The sequence below is a fragment of the Melospiza georgiana genome, chromosome Z (assembly GCF_028018845.1).
Source record: "Melospiza georgiana isolate bMelGeo1 chromosome Z, bMelGeo1.pri, whole genome shotgun sequence".
Classification (NCBI taxonomy): Eukaryota; Metazoa; Chordata; class Aves; order Passeriformes; family Passerellidae; genus Melospiza; species Melospiza georgiana.
The window spans coordinates 73,098,324-73,124,444 of NC_080465.1; the positions used below are offsets into that span (position 1 = coordinate 73,098,324).

The window sequence follows — 26,121 nt, forward strand, 5'->3', positions numbered from 1 at the left end:
TTTTTGGACTCCAAACCCGTTCGGACCTCGAAAATCAGCGGGGCGCCTTCCAGGGGGGAAGGTGGTCCCAAACCCCAATATCAACGCAGGTCAGGTTGTCACCAGATTGTGATAAATTATGAAATCGAGAGCCAAACTTATAAGAAAATTTAGCAAAGATTTATTACTTTGTCCGTGAGACCAAATTTCAGTCATCAAAAACTGCCACAGCCAAGGTCAGCGTTGAGCACGGGATTGGCGCTGGGTGAACACACGGATCTGACCCCCCAAATGTCAGTGTCTCCCCCTGTTCATGAACGGTGCTTCGCAAAGCGAGTTCTTATACAGTTTATTCTGCCCGAGGCAGAGATGACTGAATGTTCTTTTTGTCTCTTCACATGCATAACCGAGGCTTTACATGTGCAGAGGTAGACAAAGATCCAGATGTTGTCAGAGAACTTTGGGAAAGTCAGCATTCACATGCATCAGGGTGACACCGTTGATCATTGTAGTAGATGGAATCATCGGGACAAAAATCACTTTTGAGTGGTCCCGGTGGCCTGGGGAAGGCGGTGATCATCGCCCTGGAAGCTTCCATTAATTCGTTAAAGAACCCAATGTTATCTCAATGAAGTCTGGGAACTAGATGTATATGAATAAGACACTGCTCCCGGCCAGGGCGGCCAAAAGACATAGTCTGGATCTTACAATACTTTTTACATTAACAGCGTGAATTATCTCTACCATATATTACACCAGGAAAAGCTCATGCAGCCCTGAAGGATAGGGCATGGAGTCTTCCCCACATGCCTGGTGCTCTGTGTAGAGATTGAAACCCTCTTGGAATGGGAGCCCCTGCCTGTGCTGGGAAAGATGCCCCTGTCCAGGGGCCTGTGGAGGGAGGAGCTTTGCCCCTTGTCCCCTGCCCATGGCAGTCTCCTTTCCCTCACCCCCTGCCCTGTCCTGCCAGGCCAGGAGTACCAGATGTACAACACCTACGATGTCCATTTCTACGCCTCCTTCGCTCTCATCATGCTGTGGCCCAAGCTGCAGATCAGCCTGCAGTATGACATTGGTGAGTGTCCCCAGAGCCCTGCCTTGCTGCCTGCTCAGGCCTTCACCTGGGGAAGAGACAGAGCCTTGGGGACAGCTGCTGCTGCTGCTGCTGCAGAGATGTGTGCCTTGGAGCCAGCATCCCCCTGCAGCCGCTCTGCTGTGCCCATTGCTTGCAGCCCTGGACTGTTGCTGCCCCAGCAGCTCTGTGCCCAGCACTGCGGTGCCTTCTTGCCATGCTGGGGGTGCCCAGCTGGCTCTGCCTGCCCTGGGGGAGCCCCTGGTCTTCCCAGCTCTGTCCTTGCCCCTTGCAGAGCAGACATGGAGCTGTTTGCAGACGCCCAGTGGGACATGGGACACGGGCCATCACTCCAGGCTGAGCAGGGTCCTGCTGGCCTGCAGCAGCTGGGGTCCCAAGGAGCTCCATGTGATGGGTGGGCTGACAAAGAGGAGCCCAAGCCAGGGAGGGTCACACAATGGCCTTCAGGGATAGTGGCAAGAGAGACCACTACTGAGGAAAGGGAAGAGGGGCACTGATCGGTGAAAGAGCGGAGACAGTGTGTGTTTGCAGAAAAGATTTATTTGGAGAATAAAGGTGCTGAAGATGCTGAAGGCGGTGCTGAAGCAGGTGCTGAAGGAGGTGCTAAAGGATGTGCTGATGCAGGAGGATGGGCTACAACCTGGCTCTTCCTCTTCTCTGGGAGCTCCAATGCTACCAGCCCTCAATCCATGAGATCTTCCTTGCGCCGGAATGTGTTGTAGCCAATCCTGAGGGGACACAGACAGAGGAAATGTAAGGGTGGGATATGAGAGTGCCCCAGTGCCCACCCAGCCCTGTATCCTCCCAAAACATTTGCACCTTGTCAGGACGCCCAGGGAAGCTGTGCACAAGCACCCTGTCCTCCCTCACTTTCACACTGGCAGCAGCTCTGCCAAATGCTGAGCACCACAGGCTGGGAGCACCACCCTTCATCCCCACCCTGGGCCATTCAGGATTCCTTCTTAGGCCTTGGACTTTGGAAATGCCTCTCAGGTGGTGAAGCTTCCCTTGAGCTTGTCACATACACTTTGCACACCAAGTCCTTCTGTTGCCTTATTGAGGAAAACAATACTCCAAAAGCCTTGGGGAATTACTTGCCTGAATCACAGCCCAAGTGGAACAATGTTATCATTACTGGAACTATGAAAAATTCCTGTAGTTACCAACTCACACTACATCCAGGATGAAGACTGACTGATGACTAAGGTCAATCATCCCATGACTTTACCACAGCATCCCTAAGTGAGGCTCCTCAGTGCCAGCCTGGATCTAGAATTAAATCTCTGCTGTAATTGTGGTAAACCCTCCCAAATCACCTTATACAAGTTAAATTACTCAATATTTAAGTGCTGCCATGTCCTCTAGACAGAAACCATAGAGCAGGTCTGAGACTGAGAGCTCAGATCCATCAGTAGATTAGATAGCAGTGGGCACCTTCCTGACCTTTGTGATTCATTTTGATGTTCTCAATTCTCCTTGTCTATCTCCAGCTTCCATGTAAATCCTTCTAGATTGATTCTAACCTTTTTTTCCTTACTATGTTTTACTCTTGCAGAAATCAATCAAGTGAACCTTGCCATGGAGATCTGCTAAGTCCTGTTCTTGCAAACAAATATTAAAACTCCTTTTGCCAATGCCTGTGAGAGTGACTCCCAAGTGACCAAAAGCACTCATTTATGACAGCCCCAACCCCTCAGGAGTGCACAGGGGAAGTGTGCAGGGTAGGAACAGAGAGCTCACAAGGTGGCATTCCAGTTGTCTTCAAGATTCTTTGAGTGTAATCTCAGCAGCCACATGGTCTTCAAAACTTCCTTTCTATTAGCATCCACAAAGCACTGGCCCGTGAAAACACTGGTGGTATCTGTGGGGACAGGACAGGAGATGGAGGGGAGCGTGGCCGAGGTGGCAGGTCAGTGCCTGTCCCAGCACAGGGGACTGCAGACCCCTGCTGTCCCCGGCCTCTGGGGACAGCGGGGATGGGGAAAGCAGCAGGAGGGCTCACAGGGCTGGGGTGTCACACGGACACGGGCAGGCAGTGCAGGCTCCAGCCCCTGCTGCCCCTCCTGCAGCCTGGCACTGGGAGCTGGCAGCAACCGAGGAGCTCCAGGGACAGGGATGGGGGAGCTGCAGGGAGGGAGAGCAGTGGGCATAGTGCAGGGGAAGGCAGGGAATCAGCAAGGACACTGCAGGGAGGGCAGAGGAGAGGTCTGGGGACACAGCAAGGATGCTAAAAAATGTCTACATACTTGTAAAATTCCAGTGGACAGTGAAACCAAAGGTGGGCTGGCTCCAATATGGGAGCCGCTGGGACCCCACCAGAGGTGATTCCTTGATCTCTTCTGGGGAACCTGACACAGCTGTGAGGTACTTTCCAGTGAAGTCACCATTTTCCTTTACTTCATCAATGGTCATGTTGGAGCCCAGGTCATTCTTCCATTGCCCAGTCAGCTTACACTGGAGAGGAAAGAACTCAGCACTTGTGGCACAGCACAGCCTGCAGCCACAGCCCCCTGCCCACCCCACCCTGTGCATCCCACCCCTGATGGTACCTGCTGTGTAGCCTGGAGGCCGTGAGCCCCCAGGGCCAGGAAGAGCACGAGGAGCAAGGGAGTTGCTTGCACCATCTCTGCAGCAGGCAGGCAGCTGATGGACCTGGGGATGTGCTCCTTGCAGGTCTCTGCTGAGGCTCCTGCTCCCTCTCCTTTTTATTGCTGCCAGATGGGTGCGTGGTAGCTCTGGCCAGGATGTTGTGCAATCTGGGTGTGCCCAAATTTATCAGCTATCAGAGGAGCCTGTGACAGCTGATATTCCCAGAATGTCTTTGTTCCAAGATAAATGCAGATGGACAGCCCAGGTGACACGCTCTAGTATTGTGGTGCCACAGTACCCCTCCAGTGTCACTTTCATATTTTCTGAAAAATTCTTTTGCCCAGGATTTTTCTCCTGGGAAGCTGAGAAACCTCAGAGAAAAAGGAACCCAATCATTATCTCATTTGTTACTCCTTGTTTGGTTCCTTTGGAATGTGGTTGGGGATTGTTCACCAACAGGTGATGGTTATATTGGGTTTCCGGTGTGAGTGGTTTTGACTGAATTTTCAATCAGTGCCTAGGTGTGGCGAGGCTGTGGAAAGAGTCACGAGTTTAAGTATTATCTCTTTAGCATTCTGTAAGGATTCTTTCTTTATTCTTTAATATAGTTTAGTACAGTATTCTTTAATACAATATAGTATCATCAAATCATAAATTAGCCTTCTAAGAACTTGGAGTCAGATTCACCATTCCTTCCTGCCATGAGGGTTGCCACAAATGCAATAAGTAGTGAGTCCAGATGTTGGCTACAGCCTGGACCTGAAGAATCAAGAGCCTGAAATCAGAAGCAGTTCACAGCCTAGGCTCAACACACGAGGATCTGCTGAATCCTCTCGGGAAGTATCCGGAGACCCTTTGTGGAGCTGCAGGACAGCCTCCAGGACCCCGTGAATCCTGAGCAGACTGCTGACACTGGACACTGTTCCAAGGTTCTGCTAGCTCTTCTGTGGGAATCCTTAAAATCAGAAGGTTTTGGGAAAGCTGCAAAAGGCAGGCCTCAGAGACAGCAGAACTGTGATTAGAGCTAAGCAGTAGCCATAAGATAGGTCAGCATAAAAATTATGTAAGAAGGAGAAAAGTAGGACAAGTAGAACGATGATCTGTGTATAAACGCTTTTCTAGAATAACTCCCTCAGTTGCATAAAAATATATCTAGCAAGATATTAGGAAGTTCTAAGCTTAATAATGGAGCTCTGTGCATTGTGTTTTAAGGCGTACCAGTAGGTATTGTATTTAAAATAAGCATGCAGTGTTTTACCCGAAGGTAGGTGTGCTTATGGTGGTTGGATAGAACTACTGTCAGTATGCTTTTGCTTTGTGTGATCGGTCAAAAAACTTTTAAAGTTGTAACGTTAAGTTCTTGGTCTGCCACTTGGGATGTGAGCTGATGGCATCTTCCCATTGTCATAAACATGTAATGAGACTGATGCTGGAAAATAAAACAGCTCAAGATGCATTCCTCGCAGTCCCATCCCATTTGTGATTTGTACATAGCCCCCAGCAATACTCTTCCCCTCCTGACAACACTGTCCTTCACAAAATGTGGGGTGATGGTTGGGAAGAGGTGCCCTCAGAAGGAGAAGTTCAATTTTTTCCATCAGAGGAGGACATTATTTCAATGTGGAGATTTTGGGCTCAGCAGGACAGAATTAATGTGGTGAAGAGACATTTCTATAAGTTTTTCAGATGGGCAAAGACTTGTGTTCTTTTCACAAATATGAGGTCCTCCCTGGACCCAAGAGCCTGGCAGTCACTGGATCTCTATTTTAGGGAGAACTATGAGCGGGGTGAGGGAGTGTCTCAAATTTTTCCAGCATATGCCGCTCTTTTCTCTGCTCTGAGAAGGAAAGCCTCGTTGGAGGGGCACCTTGCCTTGCGCAAGGGGCAGCCTCCCACCAGAGCCAGCAGGAGAAGAATCCATTCAGGGACAGAAACTGCTGGATCCCACCCTGCCGGAGCGAAAGGAGACAAGCACATCCTATTGATGATCATTGAGTCTCAAATTTATTGATCCGGCTTACATGCTTTTATAATAGCGTTATTTATAGTAGCGCAATTTATAATAGTGCTATTTATAATAGCGTTAATTAAGCTCATACATATTGCAAAAGCTAAGCTCATCATTGGCTACAGATTAAATGTCAGCTTCTTTTTTGTAGCTACATTCTCAGGATGCTTTGTTGTTTTCTGTTGAGACTAATACTGGTTTTTGCATCCTGCTGTTGTTGTCTTACTACCTGCTCAAGGACACAGTGTTGATGTTTTCTTGTAATCAGAAGGCTGAGAACTTACTGCTTACAGCTGCATTTTTACTACTTAACCAGCTGTATATGATCATGGCCTTTTTCCCTCAAGCCACATCTGCACAAAAACTCTCCACACCACCCCTCCTGCAGCACAAGGAGGAACGGTTTTGCCCATGGCTGAGAAGTTTTTTTCTGCCTCTCTGGAGCACGTGCAAAAGGAGATGACCCTTCTCCTTCTCCTTTCTCCCATTGGGCGTGTGAGCCAGCCTCGTTACCCTCACCCTCAGAAAGGGAGGCTGCCGCCAGCATTGAGCTGACCGGTGCACCAGATCTCTCTGCATCGCAGCCAGCAATTGAATTCACAACAGCATGCCGCGCTGACAGGGGCTGACCCTGCGCTGATTCCGCCGCCTCCTTCACTCCTTCCAAGGTTGAGAGAGCAGCCCGTGGACAGGCCTTTTCTGGGAAACAGCATTTTCACTTGGTCAGTGGGTTTTCGCTGGGGTTTGGAATGCCTGACTCCTCCGGCAAGTGCCAGGGGTGTGGGGGAGGTGATTTCTGGAGGGATTACCTCTGGTCCCAAGCTCGGGGGGTATGGGGGTGATGCTAAGGAGCAGAGAGTGGGAACACTGGCATTTGAATCCTAGGGGGGGGGGGGACACAGCGGCACTTGGGCATCTCTCGCTTGTTCCGCGGAAAGAAGACCCCCGGGTGTGGTACGGAAATCCCCAGGAAAGCTTCTTCTTCCCACCTGCCATCCTGCGGTGGTGGTTCTGGGGGCAGGAGGCCTTTGGTCACTCCTGTTGCCAAAGCACTGGCAGCGTGGTGGGAGTGCGGTGTGAGAGCCAAGACCCTGCCCCGCAGGCCAGGTCTGGGCTGCTTGGCTCGCTCACCGGGGCCCAGGCCCAGGCCACCGCTCCATGGGCCAGGTCTGGGCTCCTCGGTCCACCCACCAAGACCAGGGCCAGGGACTCCGCTCTGCCCAGTGGTACAGGGTCCAAAAAAGCCTCTGCTGCTGCTTTTGTTCTTTCTGAGGGGAAAAAAAAAAAAACAAAGGTAGAAAGAGCTACCAGCTCAAAGTGCTGGAAAGCCATGAGACAGCCTCAGCCCAAGTGGTTCTATTAAGGGCTGTGGCCAGGGCATTCCAGACATTTTTTCACTATTGTTGGGTAACTATCTAATGAAGAGGGTCCCACAGAGAGTCAGCTGAGTAACGACAATCACACCAAAATGACTACGTGTCATTCTACTTTATTAAGCAATTTTGGCATAATTATGCTTGTCTATACACGGTTTTACGCCACTACTGCCTAATGTTCATTGGTTAAATGGCTCAATTGACACATACATGTTATTTACTTATTGGTTGTCATGCTCTAAGCTTTTTTAGCTAAGGTGTGCTAAATAAGCAGTTCTCATATCGTATTTGGCATCTGGCTTCATTTTTGCACAATGCGTATTCTTCCTTGTTGTATCTATTCGAGGACAGTAGTCTATCTTGTTCTGAGGACAGTACATGGTCTTCAAAGTAACTCTGTAATCTGCAGGCCAGGGTTGTCCAGTTCTTGTAAGAGTACAGCATGCCCTTGTTCTGCCAAGAATTCTTCTACGCATCCCCTTTTTTCTTTTTGGACAACCCAGACTCATTTAACAATTGATTCTAAACTCTTTTTCATACAAGAAAGAATGCAACAGAGAATAACAGGCGCAGCAAAAATAACAGCAAGAAACCAAACTCCTTCTATCAATAAGATTCTCAACCAGCTAGTGACTCCCAATTCTTTAAGCCATTTGTCAAAAGAACTTTTAACAACAGTGAGTTTCTTCATATTATTTTGCTGTTGGAAAAGCTTTTTGTCAATGGATTCAGAATGATCAGAAAGATTCATACAGCGCATTCCTTCAAAATCTTCACAGCCATGTCTTGTGCTAGTAACAAAAAATCAATAGCTACTCGATTTTGCAATACAGCATGTCCTACACTGTCAACATCAGTGGTGAGCTTATCTAGCACCTTGGAGGTAATGTTAATTGTTTCCCTGTTCAACAGGCTAATTGTTTTAACTGAGTGAGAGCTTTGGCAGAAGCAACTTTTGGTGCAAAAAGTGAAGCTAAAATGAGAGATGGTCACTCCCACATGATTTTTTCTTTAGTAGTTCTTTGTTTCAGGATTCTGCAAGCCTGTATCGGGACCAAAAGGGACTTTCAAAGATGTAAAAGAGCAACATCTTCAGTCAATGGGCCTTCTCCTGAAATTCAGCTGTTTGGACTTGAAACAATGAATATTCTTTGCATTGTTGTTTGGGTTTTTTATATTGTAAACCTTGTTTTAGTGATATAATAGGAGTTGATGTTCTACAGGTAAAGAATCTCCTTGATCATTCTATGTCAGCACTTGATTGAGGTTTTGATTGGCAACGGATAAACCTCTCAAGATGTGTCTATTCTCTCTTCTGCATGGGCCCAGGCAGAAGAATTACAAATGCAGGTTTTTTATTTTAATTACACTGAGAAAGGTTGAGATGTCACATTCATATTTTGTAAAAAATCCCTTTGCCCAGGATTTTTCTCCTGGGAGGCTGAGAAACTTCAGAGAATAAAGAAAACAATAATTATCTCATTTGCTACTCCTGTGCTTTGTTCCTCTGGAATGTAGCTGGAGATTGTTTACCAACAGGTGATTGTTTCATTAGGTTTCTGTTGTGAGCTGTTTTGACTAATTGGCCAATAAGTGCCAAGCTGCGTCAAGGCTCTGGAAAGAATCACGAGTTTTCAGTATTATCTCCTTAGCATTCTGTAAGTATCCTTTCTGTATTCTTTAGTATACTTTAGTATAGTATTTTTTTAACATAATATAGTATAATAAAATATTAAATTAGTCTTCGGGGAATATGGTGTCAGATTCATCAATCCATCCTATCACAAGGGTCCCCAAGGGAGAGTTTCTTTGCATTTTTTTCTCTCTTCATTTGCTGTAGGCTCTGACATGGGAAGATACCAGTGGGTGCAGGAGGGCCACATATGGGACCTTGCTCTTGCCGTGTAACATTATTCCTCTGCCCAGAAATTCTCCCCTGGGAGCAAAAAAAGGGCATTTGTCACCAATGGCAGCACTGAGGCAGCATAATGATCTGCTGAAGAATGGAAAGGAGAGGGAGAGGCTACTTCATATCTGCCAGCCCCGATAGCTATTGAAGATTAAGGATGTACTTAGGCACTGAAGAAGTCCTGCCATGGCCATAAAGAGATAAAAGCCCTTCTTATGGTGTCCCCAGAACTCCTCCACCCTTTCTGTGGTGTCTCAGAGATCCAATGTGTTTCCTGTGGTGTCCTCAAAGATCCCACATTCTGCCTGTGGTATCTTTAATGCTTTTCTCACCTGCTGCCCTCGCTGTGCTCCCTGCCAGCTCACTCAGTGCCCCCCAGACTCCATCACTGTCCAGAGGGATCGGGGCTCTCCTATCTCATGGGTGTCCCTTGGCAGGAGGCTCAGACCCCTCTGATATAAAAGGAGCAGAGTCTGGGCACCACACAGGGCCACCAGCACCATGGGCACCCAGGGCTGCTGCTGCTGCTCGCCCTGGCCCTGCTCATGGCCCGTGGTGCTGCATCCAGGGAGGTGAGAGCAGCCCTGGGGCAGTCTGGCCGTGCTGAGCCGTGCTGTGCTGAGCCGTGCTGTGCTGAACTGTGCTGTCCCGGGTGCAGGGTGGGGGTGAGGGGCTGCATGCCCTGGCTGTGCCATCCCCGTGGTGTGTGTTTTCTCTGTGCCATGCTCTGCCACCCCAGCACACAAAGGTTTTGCCTGAGGGGCTGCAGGTTCTGGGTGCTCCGTCGTCTACCATGCTGGGCCATGCCACGGTGCAGTGTCCATGACCAAGGAGGCTGCCAGCTCTGGCTGTACTTCCCTGGGGCTGCTGTGGGTCACCTCCCCCTTCCACCGGGTACCTCCAGCTCTGCTGCCCTGCCCAGAGACTGATGGTTGCTCTCCTGAGGGCTGCCCATGCGCTGGTCCCAGCTGCCAGGGCGAGGGGCTGTGCCATGGGACACACATGCCCTGTTCAGCCAGGCTGAACGTGGGACTGAGCCTGGGCACTGACCGAGCCACCACACAAGCCCCAGGCTCACCTGCAGGGCCTGTGGAGAAATGAGCTGGGCTCTTACATGACCCTTTTGGCCCTGAACACAGCTGGGACCTCCTTGGGCTCCTGGCACAGCGCAGCAGCAGCCACCAACAAGCAGATCCTGCTGTCACCCCTGCAAGGAGCCCAGCAGCCAAGAGCTGCCCCAGCTTTGGCTTCACTGTGCAGCGGCAGCTCCCAGGTACAGCAGTGACAGCACCCCCTGCCCATGCTGGGAGTCCCCTGGCTGGCACTCCCAGTCCCTCGTGGCACCCAGAGGGGCCCTGGAGTGGGCGCAGAACTGGCCCACGCATCTGCCCCTGCCTGGGGAGATGGAGGAGACGCGGGACATGGGATTGTGGGGGTGAGTGTCTGCGACAGTGCCACAGGCAGAATGGCAGCTTCAGACAATGTTTATTAAATAAACCCTTCAGCTGAATCACAAGGTTCAGAAAGCACTCTCTTGCATTCTAGAATCCTGCCCACTGAAGAGTTTGGGCAGAGCTGGATCCAACTTAACCCCAGGTTTTGTCAATGGATTATGTCTAAAGGATTATACAGGTGGAACAGAAATTTTATACAACATAGTACCACAGCATTAAGGATGGCAAATCAGATACATTTATATAAAAACAAATAATTTATTATGATAATTAGACAAAAACATCTTTGTAAGAATTAATTACTACAGATTAGAAGCTATAGCAATTTCTATAGTATGATGCAGTATTTTGAAGCAGAATTCAGTATATTAAAGCTAGCTAGGCCAATTACAAAGTAGACCCTGAAGTTTCTCATACCAGTAATTGTGGGCAAATCTCTCTGGTTCAGCCTCAAGAAGGGGGTATCCCCATGCAAGGGAGGAATCTCCATACACACTCTGGGAAGGAGGGTTTTAGAAGACCTTGACCTTAGAAATTGGGGGCAAGCTTTTACAGTAGAATGTGACTTGGCTCTCAGCAGGATGTCAGCTGTGACAGTTCAGCAGCTTTAGATACATTATCAGTAGTAGCACTTGCTGGTTTCCTTTCTTGGTTCTTTTCCAGTTCTATCAGACCTTCACATCGCTATTTAGGATGTTGAACTTCAGGGACTGATGAGTCAGACTCATTTCAGCATTGTTCAATACTAAAAGCACCATGACACCCCTTTCTCCATTCACCCCTGCAAATAGGGAATTGCAAATATTTGCAAATAGGGAATTGTTCAAGTTATTTCACCCCCACTGCAGGCACAGCATCCTGATACAGAAATGGGACTGGGGTGTCACTCTCTCTGTCCTAGGGCTAGAGTGCCTCTCTGTCCAGATCTGTGGGCAATAAGTTTCTGTGGGCACAACAGGAGCTCCCTCCTTTCTATCCATCCCACACCAGGAATGCACAGCCTTCAAATGCTGCAGTGGCAGAGAAAGGAGGAGAAGGAGGCAAGGTGCCCAGCCCTGCACCAAAGGGACTCAGTGTAGTCGAGAGCCTGCAGCCCTGTGGCTCAGCTGGTGCCCACAGAGGCCTTCTCAGGAGGAATGCTCTCTCCTCCGCTGCTGGCAAGGCAGGGCAGAGCCAGGAGCCAAGCAAGAAGCTGCTGGTCTTAACTGCTGCTGTTACATGTGGAGAAGTTGGTAAGGAGGCACATCCCCGCTCCCTTCAGCAAAACTCCACAAGAGCCAGACACCACTGGGATTGTCCCCTCCCTGCCCCCTCGCCCTCCAGCCTAGTCCAGGAAGACAAAGGGAATTGCAAGAGCTCCCTCTTCCACTTTGGTCCTGGGCCAAAGAAGACACCGAAGAAGAACGAGAGTAGACAGCTGGACAGATTTATTAAGAACTGAAGTGATTTATCCCCTTTCATGTGCTCCACTGCCTGCCCCCGGCGCCAGCAGGGAGGGGGCCATGGTACCAGACCAGGACCTGCTTCTTGGGCTCAGATTGTCACTGTCCAGGGAGCCGGGTCTCCCCTGGGGATTGTATCTGCCACAGGCCCTGCTGGGGCAGAGCCCGTCAGAATGTGCAGTGTCACCCCAGGACAACTACAGCATCCGTGTGCCTGAGTGCACCACTCCAATATCCTCACACACACATTCACCCACACCCTCTTCTTTCCCTGCAGCACAGCTGCCCACCTCACCCAGCCCAATGCCTGCAGGAGACAGGTCTCCTGTGCCTCCGGGCAAGGTACCAGCTGCAGTTTGGGATGGCTGGGCAGCCTGCACACTCTCAGAGCCCTGAGTGATGGGGAAGGGGAGGCACAGGCTCCAGCAGCAACTCCTTAATCCACCATGCTCTGAGGAGACATCCCCCACAACTCTGGTCCCCCCTTGTGCTCAGCACCAGCAGCTGGAAGCCCTCTGAGGTCAAGGGCACATAGTGGAGGTAGGGAAGGAAAACAGCAATGTGAGTACTAGCACAGAGAGGGAGGGGAGTGTCCCTGCCTGCCATCTGCACCTCCCAGCCCCTGGTGCCCTGCCCAGTGCCACGAGGCTCAAGGGTGGCTGTGGCCCTGGGCGAGCTGTGCCCGGCCAGCGCGGCGCTCCAGGGCCAGCTGCATGCTCCAGATGCTGAGGGGCCGCATGTAGGCCAGCGAGCGGTACACCTTCTTCTCCCGGTAGGCCTCCGGCGTCTGAAAAGCCATGCCCAGCCGCTCCCACACCGTCCGGTAGCAGCCCTCCGCCGTACGGAAGCCTTCCTCCACCATGCCCTGCACGAGAGGGAACAGCACCATCAGCACACCCACGGAGCACATCCTGGTGAGCACAGCAGCAGCAGCAGCAGCATCCTCCCTCCTCACCTCCTGGATCATGGTGGCAGCCAGGGAGTAGACCACGCCGACCCAGACCTCGTTGGACTGCACGCTGGAGGTGTCGGGCACGCCGTCGGGCCTCATGCCGTTCACGGCGCCCATGGTGCCGCTCGCGAAGCCCAGCACGTTCTTCTCAAAGATGGTCTTGAGCGCGCTGAGGATGTGGCTCTTGGGGAAAACCTGGGCGGACAGAGACGGGCTTGGTGCTCATGTGGACCCCTCAGGCTGGGGCTGGAGCGGGATTGAAATTCCCGTGAGGAAAAGGGCAACACAGCCCGCTGGGTCAACAGACACAAATGCCCACCTCAAACAATGACAGGAGGAAGTGAAACGTCTCTTTCCCCAAAAGGTTTAAAAAGCCCCCAAAATACTTTACAGAGATATGCTGAACCACATTCCACATTGTTCAAGAGGACGTTGACAGTTCATCTAACATGCTGATCTCCAGAAACAGCTCCTCACCCGCAATCACTGGCCAAGCCCCTTCCCCATTGCATGTGGGTTTGCTCTAGGGGCCTGGCCAACCACATCTGCTTTATTGCTGTCGCTTGCAAGAGAGACAAGAGCCATGGGGCTCATCAGCACAGCCGAGGGACATGCCAGACACTTACTGCCAGTCTGGTGACACCAGAACCAGGGGAAGCAGAGGCTGGGATAACACCAGGCAGGACCTTGCCAGGGAAGGCTGGGCAGTCCAAAGCAAAAGCAGCAAATCCCTCCTCTCCATGCTCAAACCAAGCATCCCTGCAGATATTTTTCCCCAGTGTGGCTCTGGAGATGAGCCAAGGGGATGCTGTGGGAATCAGTGAAGGGCTGGAGTGCCCTTCTCTGGCAGAACCTTTTGGGCACTCTCTCTTCAGGACTGGATCACAGGCAGTTCTTACATCTCATTTCTGACTTGTTCACTGCTGACTTGTGCACCCACCAAGGCCATGTCAATGAGCTCACAGACAGGAGTGATGCCAGCCAGGCAATGGAGCAAAACACATGGAAAAAATCCATGAAATGGCAAGGTAACAGAGGAGAGCAATTCACCAGTCTCACCTGCAGTCAGCTCAGAGCTCACCAGAGAGAAAGGACAAGTGCCACCTTCAGCAGCACAAGGCTGAGGCTGGGGAAAGGCAGGCCACATTCTGGACTGCACCACATCCACTGTTTCCTCCCCAAAAGGAGCTGCAGGAGGGATTTACTGCAGGAGGGCTGGGCCAGACCCTGCCTGGAGCCCCAGGCACAGCCCCAGCACCACACTGGATTAAACACAGGAGGGGGAATGAGCAGCCAAAGTCACCTGAAGCTCCCCTCTGAATTACCAACACACAGTGCAGTGGTTTGTCACCCTCCCAAAGACAAAGCCACTCTTCCCTTCACTCAGCTGAGGCCTTGGCCTCATGGCCAGCAGAAAGCTTTGCTGTGACAAGAGCCCACGGGGTATAAATAACCCAATGGTTCTGCGCTGCCCCTCTCTCTTTTGGGTGCTGCAGCACCAGTGACTGCTCTGAGCATCCCAGCAGACATGAGGAGGCTGCAGCCAATTCTCCTCTTGCAACTGAAGAGCAACAACCTTCAGGACTTGGAATAAGCCATAGTTCCCTCTGATATTAATTTTGGACTTTTTAGGGCAGCAAATAACATGGAACGTTTCATACACTTTTTTCTACCATTTTTAAACAAATAGCACCTTGCCCACAGCAAACCCCACTGGGGCCAAAGCTAGCTGCAGTTACACATCCCTGCTTGCATGGCCTCTCCGTGAGAGAGTTCTGGTCTGAGATGGATTCCACTGTACCCACACAACAGCCTCCACTATGGTGTGCAGAGTGAGAGCAGGCAGGTGCCTGCCACACTAGCCCTAAAGTGTAACCCCCAACATGTGCCAGCCCTGCTGCTGCTTCCCTCATGCCACAGGTCCCATCTTGCTACAACCACACCAGGCAGCCTCTTCTCTTACCTCAAACTCGCCTTGGTCGAGACCACAAGCTCCGAGAAACCACTGCCCAGCACACTGGTCCGACATGATGCTGATGGACGTGTCACTTCCACTGCTATCATAGTTGTAGTATTTTCCTAGAAAAGGCAAAAAACAGTTTAAAAACAATAGATTAAGAAACTGGCTCATGTGAGCTGTCCCTACACACCTCCCTGTGTGGCAGGAGCACAGCTGCTTTCCCCACAAGACTCTTCTCCCTTTCCCACACCTATCCCTTCCTAGACACTTGCTCCTTCCCCTCCATTCGGAGGGGCAGCATCTCCCTTCCTTCCTCCCAGCTTGCAGGGACAGTATTGCCCCTTCCTTCCCCCATTCCCCACAAGGCTCCATGATCCAAGGAGGAGTCACTCCCTTCCAAGGGACACACGGATGGCCAGCTGAGTGTGGTTCCCCGCTGCTGAGCACCCACCATTCCAGAGCAGTCTCTCAAACGCCTCCTTGCCCTTGTTCAGGATGCCCAGGTATTTCTGCTGTATCTCAGTATCCCTAAGCACCTCTGCCATCTTGCACATCATGCAGACAGCAGCCAGCCACAGTCCGCCGCAGTAGGCACTGCCAGAGGCAAACAAGAGGAGCATCAGCAATGTGGGACACCTCAAGGGTTCAGTGACAAATGGGATACAAGAGTCCAGCTCTGAGCTATGTCCCTTCCCCACAGCTCCCTTCTCCAACCCCCACCCGCCTCTCTTGCTCACCTGGCTCCGTGCACCACCCATGCGTCGTATGTCTGGTCAGCAAAGCCTCCGTTTTCAATGAGCCCGTCGTTATCAGTGTCAAACTTCAGCTCCGACTCCATCACAGCCTGTGGGAGAGGCAGGACATGGTCACGCAGTCCTCACATTCTGGAAGCTCCTCACGCTCTGCTCGGGAGCATCCATCCTCTCAGGAAGTGGCTTGGCTCCTGAAGTGGGAAGTGGGGAATGGTGATGGCCCATGGTCTGACATCCCAGTACCTGGCACACTGGCCACATGTCCCGCAGGTACAGGGAGTCATGGGTCAGGTAGTAGTCACGGTACACCTGCAGCACAAACTTGAGGTTGAGGTCCTTCCAGTCAGCAGTGTCGTGCATCAGGTAGGCATTGACACGCTGCCACGGCTCATCACCTAAGCCAGGACAGACCAGATGCAGCAGGACAGCAAGCAACAAACATCCCTCCTCCAACACAGGTGCAAGGACCCAAAGGTGCTGTGGTCAAACAGCACTGAAATAATTTGTTGTACCCTGTGCCATCTCTAGCGAGAACAGCCTTCCTGCTACTTCCCTCCATCTCCCTTGTAAAAGATCCATGCAGCATGGTCTTCATCACCACCCCACACCATCCAGCTTTCCATTCCCAGTAAATATAGAATCACACAATTATTTAAGTTGGAAAAGACCTCTCAGCACCGCTAAGTCCACCACTTACCCACATCCCTAAGTGCCACATCTACACTTTTAAATACACCACAGATGGTGGCACCACAACTTGCCAGGCAGCCAGTTCCAATGCTTGACCACAAAAAACAGTGTATTTCATGCACCATACCCACTTCTGACAGCTTGGCACCCCCTCTGCTCCCCCACAGGCTCAAAAGACCCCTCACCTGGGTCTCCAATGTCATGTGGTACCACATTCTTCATTTTCACCTGGGCTGTCTGACCACACATCAGGTACTGCCGGGGCTGGACATCCTCGTTCACCACAGTGACAGCTGCAGAGGACACAAAGCACGACAAGTAAGAAGGGCAGCAGAAATGGCTGCAGAAAGGTCCAAGCATAAGCACACGCAGAGCTGCCAGCACCAGCACGCCAGGCTGCCCTTTGGAGCTCCAAGATGACAGCCCTCTGCAAAGGGCTGAGGGGACAGGCTGCTCTCCATCCCCCACTCAGCAGGGAACACGCAACTGTCACTACCCCATAAAGGGAAGGCTGGGAAGGGCACCCAGTGGGCTCAGCCCTACCAGAGCCCAGTAAAGGGCTGTGCTCCACACCTCTACGCAGGCCACCACCAAGCAGCCACCAAACAGCCAGAGCACTTGGAGTCTGCAAACAGCTCCATGTCTGCTCTGCAAGGGGCAAGGACAGAGCTGGGAAGACCAGGGGCTCCCCCAGGGCAGGCAGAGCCAGCTGGGCACCCCCAGCATGGCAAGAAGGCACCCGCAGTGCTGGGCACAGAGCTGCTGGGGCAGCAACAGTCCAGGGCTGCAAGTGCTGGGCACAGCAGGGCGGCTGCAGGGGGATGCTGGCTCCAAGGCACACATCTCTGCAGCAGCAGCAGCAGCAGCTGTCCCCAAGGCTCTGTCTCTTCCCCAGGTGAAGGCCTGAGCAGGCAGCAAGGCAGGGCTCTGGGGACACTCACCAATGTCATACTGCAGGCTGATCTGCAGCTTGGGCCACAGCATGATGAGAGCGAAGGAGGCGTAGAAATGGACATCGTAGGTGTTGTACATCCGGTACTCCTGGCCTGGCAGGACAGGGCAGGTGGTGAGGGAAAGGAGACTGCCATGGGCAGGGGACAAGGGGCAAAGCTCCTCCCTCCACAGGCCCCTGGACAGGGGCATCTTTCCCAGCACAGGCAGGGGCTCCCATTCCAAGAGGGTTTCATTCTCTACACAGAGCACCAGGCACGTGGGGAACACTCCATGCCATTTCCTTCAGGGCTGCAAGGGCTTTCCCTGGGAATAGCACTGCCCCCTACCCACTGGAGTGTGAAAAACATCCTCATGGGAGGTTCAAAACACATGGCTACAGTAATGGGAGGGCTTGAGGCTGGAGAATGCCTCACATCCTTGTGAGTTACCTTCCAAATAAGCAAACCTTCCGTACTCCCGCAGGACAGGGAGGAGGTGGGACAGCCCCGCCCCCGCCGGCCCCTGCAGCTCCTCGGCACGGCAATCAGGGGGCACCTCCATCCAGATGGTCCCTCCATCCGTCAGGAAGTAGAGCTCATTGAACAGGGCTGACTTGTACCAGGAAGGCAGCTGGCTGTGGGAAAGAGGGAAGCTCAGCCTCGGAGGCCGAGGTGGTGATGCTCCTGTGGCAGCCCAGCCCAGGAGGCCACAGGGAAGGTGCCCCCACCTGCCCTACCTGTCCTCCAGGATGGGATTCTGCCATGCTTCGATCTTCCTCTCCCACTCCTCATAGTGTGTCAGGGCGTAGTGGGACAGGGCAGGAGCAGCATCACCGTCGCCACCAAAAAACCGGGTGTACCGCCTGCCAAGGGAGGGTTTGGTCAGCACCCCATGGGCTCCACCTGGGAAACCCCCACGGACACCACAGAAGGACACTGGACTGCAGAGAACAGCAGAACTCAGCTGCTACTGCAGGGGCACTGGGAGCGGGGCTGGACACAGGGTCCTCTCCCTGAGGTGACGGGGCCACAGCCACCAGGAGTGGGTGGCAAAAGGTCCCCTCATAGCACACAAGTCAGGGAGGAGGGAAAACAGGGCTCTGGGGGCATGAGCCAAACACCAGTAGAGAGAACCCACCTACCTGAGGTGCAGCTTCTCCTTGGAGCCAAAGTGAACACAGGGCATGTCCCAAGCCAGGGCTAACTCCAGCGTCTTGTGCCCATGGGCAGGCACCCTACAGCTGGCACACACTGCTGCTGCTGTCACCTCACCCTTCTCTGTCGGCCTGCTTTTACCTGCCAGGAAAAATTAGGATATTCTTAAGCAACCAAGGAAGACCAAAGGGAGGGTAACTGAAGTTCACACACACCTTGAGGGAGATGAGAGTGGGCAAACCAAAGCTCCTGTATAACCTGGAAGGTACAGCCCAGTGTTTTAAGGGATGACGTTGCCGCAGGGAAAAAAAACCTTCCATGGGAGGAGTGGTTAAAAGGATTCAGTCATCCAAGAACAGGAACAGAACAGGCAGGAAAAGCCATCAGGCATGAATGGAAGCTACAGAGTATCCCATGACTCTGTATCTGCACTGCAGTCAGAGACACTGTGACTTTCTAGGGACAGTCATTGTTTCCAGCTTTTCGATGGGCGTTTGAGCCACCCTGGTATTTAAGAAAAGCCCTTAGGTGGCTGGATAATTATATGCTGGTTCTGACATGTGTACAAGGTAAACTCATTAGAGCAACATAAGCACAGATCCTGACTATGATAATGTCTGGCATGCATGAAGAAAAACCACATCCCAATAGCCTGGAGAGCTCTGAGTGCATCTAGGCAGGAAGCTTATTTTTCTGGAAAAAATTACATAGTAAACGATTCAGTTACATAATTTAAGCCTCAAGAAATCTTGCAAAGATCTAGCATCCCTAGTTTGTCGGCATCATCCTTGTTTAAAAACTGACAGACATTAGGGAAATGGTCACCTTTTATGGCAATAGCAGGTGAGTACCAAAGGCTGGAGATGCCACCCTGCTTCAAGGCTCCTCCCAAGGGAGTGAGCAGAGACCTGAGGATGGATGCAGAATGATCAGAAGAATAACAGAGACGTTCAGAGAACTGTTACAGTAGGAAGAGGACAGACAGTGACTGCAGCATTAAACCCCAAGCACTGTTAAACACTGGCAGTAACAATTCCGACAGGACACAGCTCATTTATCTGGAAACAGGATATGAAGGGAAGGGGGCTGGGCAGCACGCTGGCTTCCTAGCAGAAATCTCAATTCAGTGTGCAACCACACACAGAATAATGAGATACTGGCACGTGTAACCAATACCCAAGAACAGCCCCAAAGTGGAATGAACAGCTTTTGGAGAACCACAGCAAGGACAAGCAATAGGAAGTTTGGATACAGCCTAAATTTGGGAACAAGCCACAGCATCCTGGGGAGATTTTGAAGAGCCAAGCAGGCTGGAGGAAAGAGCTCTGCCCTGGCTTGGGTACCCACAAGCAGCACGGCCACCCACTTGCCCTGCTCCCCCTGCACCCGTCCCACGGAGGAGGGATGCACTCACCAGGGGGTGAATCCAGCCTGCCATCCTGCAGGAGGTCCTGCCACACCTCTCTACCCAATCCCGTGGGATTGAATGCCGTCACATGGGTGACTCCTGTGCCAGCCTGAACAAGGGAAGAGCATCATCATGGGCTGCTCCTTTGGAGGAGAAAAATGATTCTCTCCCCTCCGCAGTTCCACCAGCAGGACATGACACTCACTTCTCATGGGCTGCCCAGCAACTCTCAACGCATTGCCTCAGCCACTCTCCTGACACCATCCCCAAAGAGGGTGCCCTCAGGGAAGTCATGTCTCCACTCCTGGCATCAGGCAAGCACTGAGGAATGCTTCCAACCCCAAGCCCTTGCACCGCCATCCTCTGCCAGCTGCCTGCAGGCAACTCCCCTGCACGCAGCAGGGCTGCACAAGCTCCCCGGCAGGAGCCCCAGCAGCAGGGCCAGCCCTTTACCTTCTCCCGGGCAGAGATGGCCAGGGTGAAGGGGTTCACAGGTGGGCAGTGGTGCAGCAGGACACCAGCAACCCGCTGGCCATCCTTGTGGAAGGTGAAGGGCTCGTTCCAGTGCCCGCCGCTCGCGGCTTCCTTCGCTCCCGGGCCGTTCTGCAGGCTGAACATGATGGACACCTCCACGTCCTCATCCCTGCCGTTCTCCACCTCCCAGATGAACACTCCCACTGGCAAGCTGGAGTCCTGGCAGAGACGCACAATGCTGCCTCCAGGGCTGCTGCTCCACAGGCAGCTGCCCCAGCATCGTTTCCCCTGCTGGGGACACCACGCAGATGCAGCGGCAGCAAGAGCACCGGCAATGATGACTGGGACTTGGAGTCTCTTGCCAAGCTGAGGAGCAGCAGCAGGAGCTGAGGAATTTGGGAGGCAGGCAAGACAAAATTGCAAAGAGGAGCAGCCCTGGGCTGGCAAGCAGCACGCCAGTAGCAGAGGGACAGAAAGAGGCCTTTAGGGCTCAGCCGGGCTCTCATCACTCACCTGCTGGGCAGGCTGATCCAGGCCCACGTGCTGCTGCAATGCTGGGGTAAGAGGAAGGTCAGACGTGTCCCAGCACAGCTGCCACCCTCGCCTGGGGCTGGCAGCCGGCACGGGCAGCGCTGAGCCATCCCTTGCTGCAGTGCCGAGCTCTGGCACAGCTGCGGGGCTGCCCCCGCCCGCAGAGCTGCTGAGAGAGGCCGTGGGGAAATGCTGGGAAAGCGGCGAGCAAGGAGCTCTGCCCTCAGGAGTGGATAAGTGTTGGAAAAGTGGCGAGCAAAGAGCTCTGCCCTCAGGAGCAGGGAAATGCTGGGAAAGCAGCGAGCAAGGAGCTCTGTCCTCAGGAGCAGGGAAATGCTGGGAAAGCAGCGAGCAAGGAGCTCTGCCCTCAGGAGCAGGGAAACGCTGGGAAAGCCACAAGCAAGGAGCTCTGCCCTCAGGAGCGGGGAAATGCTCGGAAAGCAGGAGCTAACAAGCAGCTCTGCCCTCAGGGATGCCGTCCCCGCCTTACCTTATAGTCATGGGGGATGACAGGCGAGACCTGCCGGCAGGTGAGCACCACCTGCTGCCCCGGCAGCTCGTAGACCAGCCAGGCACGGGGGTACAGGGCATGGTAAAAGGCGTAGTGGCCGCAATAGCCCCAGTTCCAGCCCTGCAGGCTGCTGGGTCTCTCCACGGACAAGACCTGCTGGTAAATGGTCTGCCCCTTGCACCGCAGGCACACTGTGAACTGTGGAGGAGAGGAGCAATGCAGGGGTGAGAGGAGCCCCGTGGCAGAAGTCCCAACCACCCCGGCTGCTGCAGTGACTGCCACTCCCCTCACACACCCTACCTGGTTGGCAATGACCGTTTCGTAGTGGTAAAGGCCAGGGTTCAGCTGCCAGCGGCAGAACTCTCCCCGCCAGCCACGGGTGATGGTTCCTCCCCCGATCCCGCCCAGTGGGCACCCTGGCAAAGACACCAAGAGTTAGCAACCCCATTCCTCCCCCAGGTGGCACCTGGCTCAAGAACTCTCCCCCTGCATCTCTGCAGGGCAGAGCTACTCAGCATTGCCCAAATCGCAAAAGCTCCTTGACTCACTCATTCCATCTAGCACCCTAACAGCCGCGTGTGAACCCCTGCCCACCCCAGTGCCCAGAGTGGATGGAGGCTGACCATAGATCTGCTGCAGAGGAACAGCACACAAGAGGTCAATGAAGGCCTTTTTCTTCTCTATCCGGGTCTTCTTGACCCACCACCTGAAGTACCTGCAAGGGAAAGAGAAGTATTGAAGAAGTGAGGAGCAGGCAACACCATCCCTTCATTGTCACTGGGCAGGATGAGCACAAGTTGAGCTTTCCCTCCTTTTAGAGGTGTACAAGGGGAACCTGTGCCCCATGCCCATGGCACAAGGGGTGATAAGGCTCTATCACCCATCTGGAGCATGCATTACTCAGCAAGCACAAGCGGGCAGAGTTCACAGAGCTCAGGAATGACTGCAAGGGCAACTCAAGAGCAGGACTCCCAGCTCATGTAGCACAGGCTTTCCCAGATGTTCATGGAGAAGTGGGAATGCACACCAGGGCCACCACCACCCCCATGCCTGATACAGTGTCCTGCTAAGGAAGGCTGCAAGCAGAGGTGCAAGCCCAGAGGAGACACACATTGCCCCAGGGATATGAGCCTTGCTCTTCTACCTCCACTTCCTCATTGCCACACATTACCACTTCATCGGGGGCAGAGGGCACAGGGCAGCCCTGCCCTGGAAGTGGTGATGGTTGCTGTCTGCAGCTGGCAGGATCCTGGGACTTGCCTCCATCCACACACCTGCTGCACAGACCAGCACTGCCCATCAGACAATTTCTCACCCAAAGGTCTGGGAATCAAGACACCCAAACAGGGGCACACCTGCAGCTGGGTGTGCCAGCACCACTGCAGGCAAGAGGAGCAGGGCTGGGCTCCGAGTCAATGCTTGTAAAGTACTGGCTTTGGCTAATAAACTGCCCCAAGTTAAGCCTCCTGTACAGACACAACTAGCACATGGAAACCAGCTGCCGGACCAGAAGCTGCTGAACCTTGCCCAGCAAGCAGTCAGGTAAGACCCAGCTGGCAGCTCCGTGGCTCTGGGTGCCAGGTGGGCAGGGGACACACAGGAGCCCCCACCATGAGCAGTGTCCATGAGCTACCTGCAGACATCCATTCCATATTGCTGAGCAGAAAACCAGCCCAGCCAGGAGCACACAGCCTGTCCTGCCCCGGTTGCACAGGATGCAGAGCACAAGTGATGGGCAATGAGCAATAATTCCCTGGGGACATGCACACCCAGGAGCAAGGGGGAGAGGCTCTCCCATGACACCTCTACTACCCTTCCCAAACTGAAACAACCCACAGCTGACTTTTTGGCTGCTCATTGGGCATTCACCTTTATTCACCAGTATCTAAGGTCCCCAAATCCCTCTCAGGGTGAGATTTTCTGGGCTGCAATCGCACAGGACCTAGCTGCAGCCTGCTTTCCACTCCTACAGACGCAGCTTTGTGTTTGACTGCCTGTGGATGTTTTGCTTACAGGGGTTCAGGGCATGATGAGAACCAGCCTGTCCTGCTTGACTGCCCTGAACCAGGGCCTGCCACTATCTTCCAGCTGTATCTGCTGCAACTGCTCTTCTCCAGACAGGACAGTCCCAGCCTTACCCCGCCAAGGTATGGTTTTGGCAGTGCTCTCTCTCTCTCAAGGAAATGATTATTATTCTTTTTCAACCCAGCATCAGGGAACCAACCCAGCTGCTTCCCCAGCAGGCTTCTGGCAACAGGAAATAAGGTGCCCAGGCAGAGTGGCTGCAGCACAGCCTAGCAGGGCATCCTGACTTCTTGGAAAGGAGGCAGGAGATGGGTTTCAGGATGCAGTTTTTACAAGAGAACACAGTAGAAAAGCTTTGGGATTTATTGCCACTGCCAAAGTCATTTTATCATCTCAATATGCAAACTCTTCTCCTGCCAGCTTCTCCCAAAATCACACAAGCCAAGAGGAGAAGCCCAGTGGTCGATGCCCAATTGCTGGCTATTAACAGCTCTGCCACGGCTGAAGAAAAATAACGAGAAAGACTTTGTGTTCTGTAGCACCAAAACCCCTGCCAGGCCTAGAGGGCATTTCTTCTCCTTCAAAGTGGCAGTGGAGTTAAAACCTAGCTGAACATTACCCAGCTGATCGGGATTCATGGCATGACGCCTCTCAGGACACATGAGCCACCTCTGTGGAAACCTACCTGCAGCTCTTCTCCTGCCTCGCCAGCCCCAGCTGAGCCCTCTGCACAGCCCTTTCTTTTCAGACACACATGTCGCCCACAGTTACCCTGACAAGCCCTGATTAACAAAAATATCCTGCATCAGGGCTGCCCACATCCCCAGCCACGTCACCTGCACCTAGCACTGGTGCTGCAGAAGAGGGCACCCTTCATCATGTTTAATTCACCACAACAATGTCAACCCAGGATGTTGTGGCTCCTCTGGACCTCCTGAGCCCAAGCAGTGACCCCAAGGTGCTCCCAGTGGCTACAAGCACCTGCACCAGATGACTTTGCACTCGATGCACCAAGCCATGACAAGTTTTGAGAACATCCCTGGCACAGGAGTCACTCAGGAAAGGGCAGGCCAATCTGCAGGGCTTCACAGATCCCTGTACCATGACACAGAACTGAACTCCAGGTTTCTCTTGCAGCACCAGCAGCCAGGTTTCCATGAGCTGGCTGCCCCAGCCAGGCAGATGCTGAGATGCCCACTGATGCCGGGAGCATGCAGCTTCCCATATATCCTCACATTCCTGAATGGGCTGCCCTTTCAGCCAACAACATTGGCCTTGGGGTTTAAATCAAAACCACGCAGGTTGTCTCCTCTGCTCTTGTGGATGGAATCTCCTCACGAGGAAGCTCTTGCCATGGCAAAAGTACTTTGAGAAAACAACCAAATTACCTCCTAAACTTGAACAGAAGAGGCAGTAGTTTGACTTCAAGCTTCTTGCTTTTTTCCTAGGACTGATACAAAGCTCTTCCAGACTTCAATGAGAACAAGGCCAGGATCACCTCTCCTCCCTGCTCACCCCACCAGAACTTCACGCTTTCCCACATGCTCAGCTCATCCCAACCTGCTGCAGCAGCTTTTCCAGCAGCCTTTATTTATCTCCGGTGCGTGACCCATGCCCTCCTTCCTGGGTGCCCAGGCTCGCACCGGGGCGTCTCAGGTCAGACCAGCAGGCTATGCACCCCAAAGCAATCCAGAATCTGCCCTTTCATCCAGCTTTGCAGGAACCAGCTTGGCAAGTGGCAGCGTCTAAGGACACCAGCAGAAAATGGAGGCAGGAGTCATAAATCCAGCACAAGGAAATAAGCGATGCCGTGGCAGGTCCCCGCGTTCAGCCTGGCGGGGGCACAAACACTGCCAGCACCTGGACTCCGGCGTTAAAGACTAAAACGACACTCTGGCTTTCCAGGCGTGCTGCCCGTCGTTACCTCCCGCTCACCCCGACGCAAAGCCCGGAGAGGCGCCCCGCTCCCGAACCTGCCACGGCACACAGCGTTCCAAACCCCTCCCAGCTGGCCCCAGTTTAACCTCCAGCTGCCAGCACTGGGGACTGTGCCGGGGAGGATGCGGCAGCGATGAGCCCCAGGGGTGGGAAATGGGCGTCCCCATTCCCAAACGATGCCCCCAATCCTCCCAGCTCCCCCCGTTCTGAGGAGCCCAAGCGCCGGGCGCTGCCCCTTCAGCACCAATTGCTCCCGGTGCCGGCGCCAGGAAGGCTGGAGAGTGCCGGCGCCTCCGGGCAGGAGGAGGGCGGCTCCCGCCAGCCCGGGGCCTTCCGTGATCCGCCGGACTCTGCCTCTCGTACACCGGGACATCTCCGGAGCCTGCCCGGGGCGAGGCCCCCGCGGCAGCGAGCGGCTCCAGCACAACGCCGTGTCCCCTCGCGGGACGCCCTCCCTCGTCCCGGTGCGTTCCCGGCCCCCTCCATCCCCCGCCGTACCGCAAGCCGAGGCCGACGTGCCGCAGGACATCGCGGAGCGGCACGTCCCCGGCGCCATAGGGCTGCCGCAGCTCCTCGAAGCTGTGCGCCAGGCAGACGCGCCAGCCGTCCGCCGCCACGCCGCGGCCCTGCGCTGCCCCCTCGTAGCGCCGCATCAGCGGCCACTCCACCGTCTCCTCCGCCGCCGCCATCGCCGCCCCCCGCCCCGTGCGCGCCCTCTTCTTCACCGCCCCGCCCCGCCCCGCCCGCGCCCCCGGGGCACGGCGGAAGCACGGACCCGCCCCGCCGCCGGTCCCTGGGGCTGCCCGGCCGAGCGCGGCCGAGCGCCGCCGAGCAGATTCCGAGAGCAGCCGAGCGCTAAGCGAGCGCTACTAAGGGGCGGGCGAGAGTTGCCGAGCGCTGTCCGGGAGCTGCCCGTGAGCCGACCGAGGGTGCCCGAGTTCTG

At 53.7% G+C, this 26,121-nt stretch overlaps 2 protein-coding genes across 2 annotated transcripts; both read right to left on the reverse strand.

Annotated features, from left to right (window-relative positions):
• Nucleotides 1-1,754: 1,754 nt before the first annotated feature.
• Nucleotides 1,755-3,729, reverse strand: LOC131096252 (avidin-like). The gene is made up of 4 exons (XM_058044570.1): nucleotides 3,622-3,729; nucleotides 3,319-3,526; nucleotides 2,813-2,933; nucleotides 1,755-1,800 (listed from the first exon to the last, which is right to left on the reverse strand). Exons 1-4 carry the CDS (start codon nucleotides 3,694-3,696, stop codon nucleotides 1,755-1,757), a joined length of 450 nt encoding a protein of 149 aa, XP_057900553.1. The 5' UTR covers nucleotides 3,697-3,729.
• Nucleotides 3,730-11,820: 8,091 nt separating this feature from the next.
• On the reverse strand, nucleotides 11,821-25,868 carry GBA2 (glucosylceramidase beta 2). Its single transcript, XM_058044181.1, has 17 exons — nucleotides 25,677-25,868; nucleotides 21,839-21,930; nucleotides 21,516-21,631; nucleotides 21,195-21,413; nucleotides 20,153-20,392; nucleotides 19,706-19,808; nucleotides 18,279-18,432; nucleotides 17,874-17,999; nucleotides 17,587-17,771; nucleotides 17,146-17,250; nucleotides 16,390-16,497; nucleotides 15,758-15,909; nucleotides 15,500-15,606; nucleotides 15,214-15,356; nucleotides 14,766-14,881; nucleotides 12,806-12,997; nucleotides 11,821-12,715 (listed from the first exon to the last, which is right to left on the reverse strand). The coding sequence occupies exons 1-17, from the start codon at nucleotides 25,865-25,867 to the stop codon at nucleotides 12,500-12,502; spliced, it is 2,565 nt and encodes an 854-aa protein (XP_057900164.1). The 5' UTR covers nucleotide 25,868; the 3' UTR covers nucleotides 11,821-12,499.
• Nucleotides 25,869-26,121: the final 253 nt, after the last annotated feature.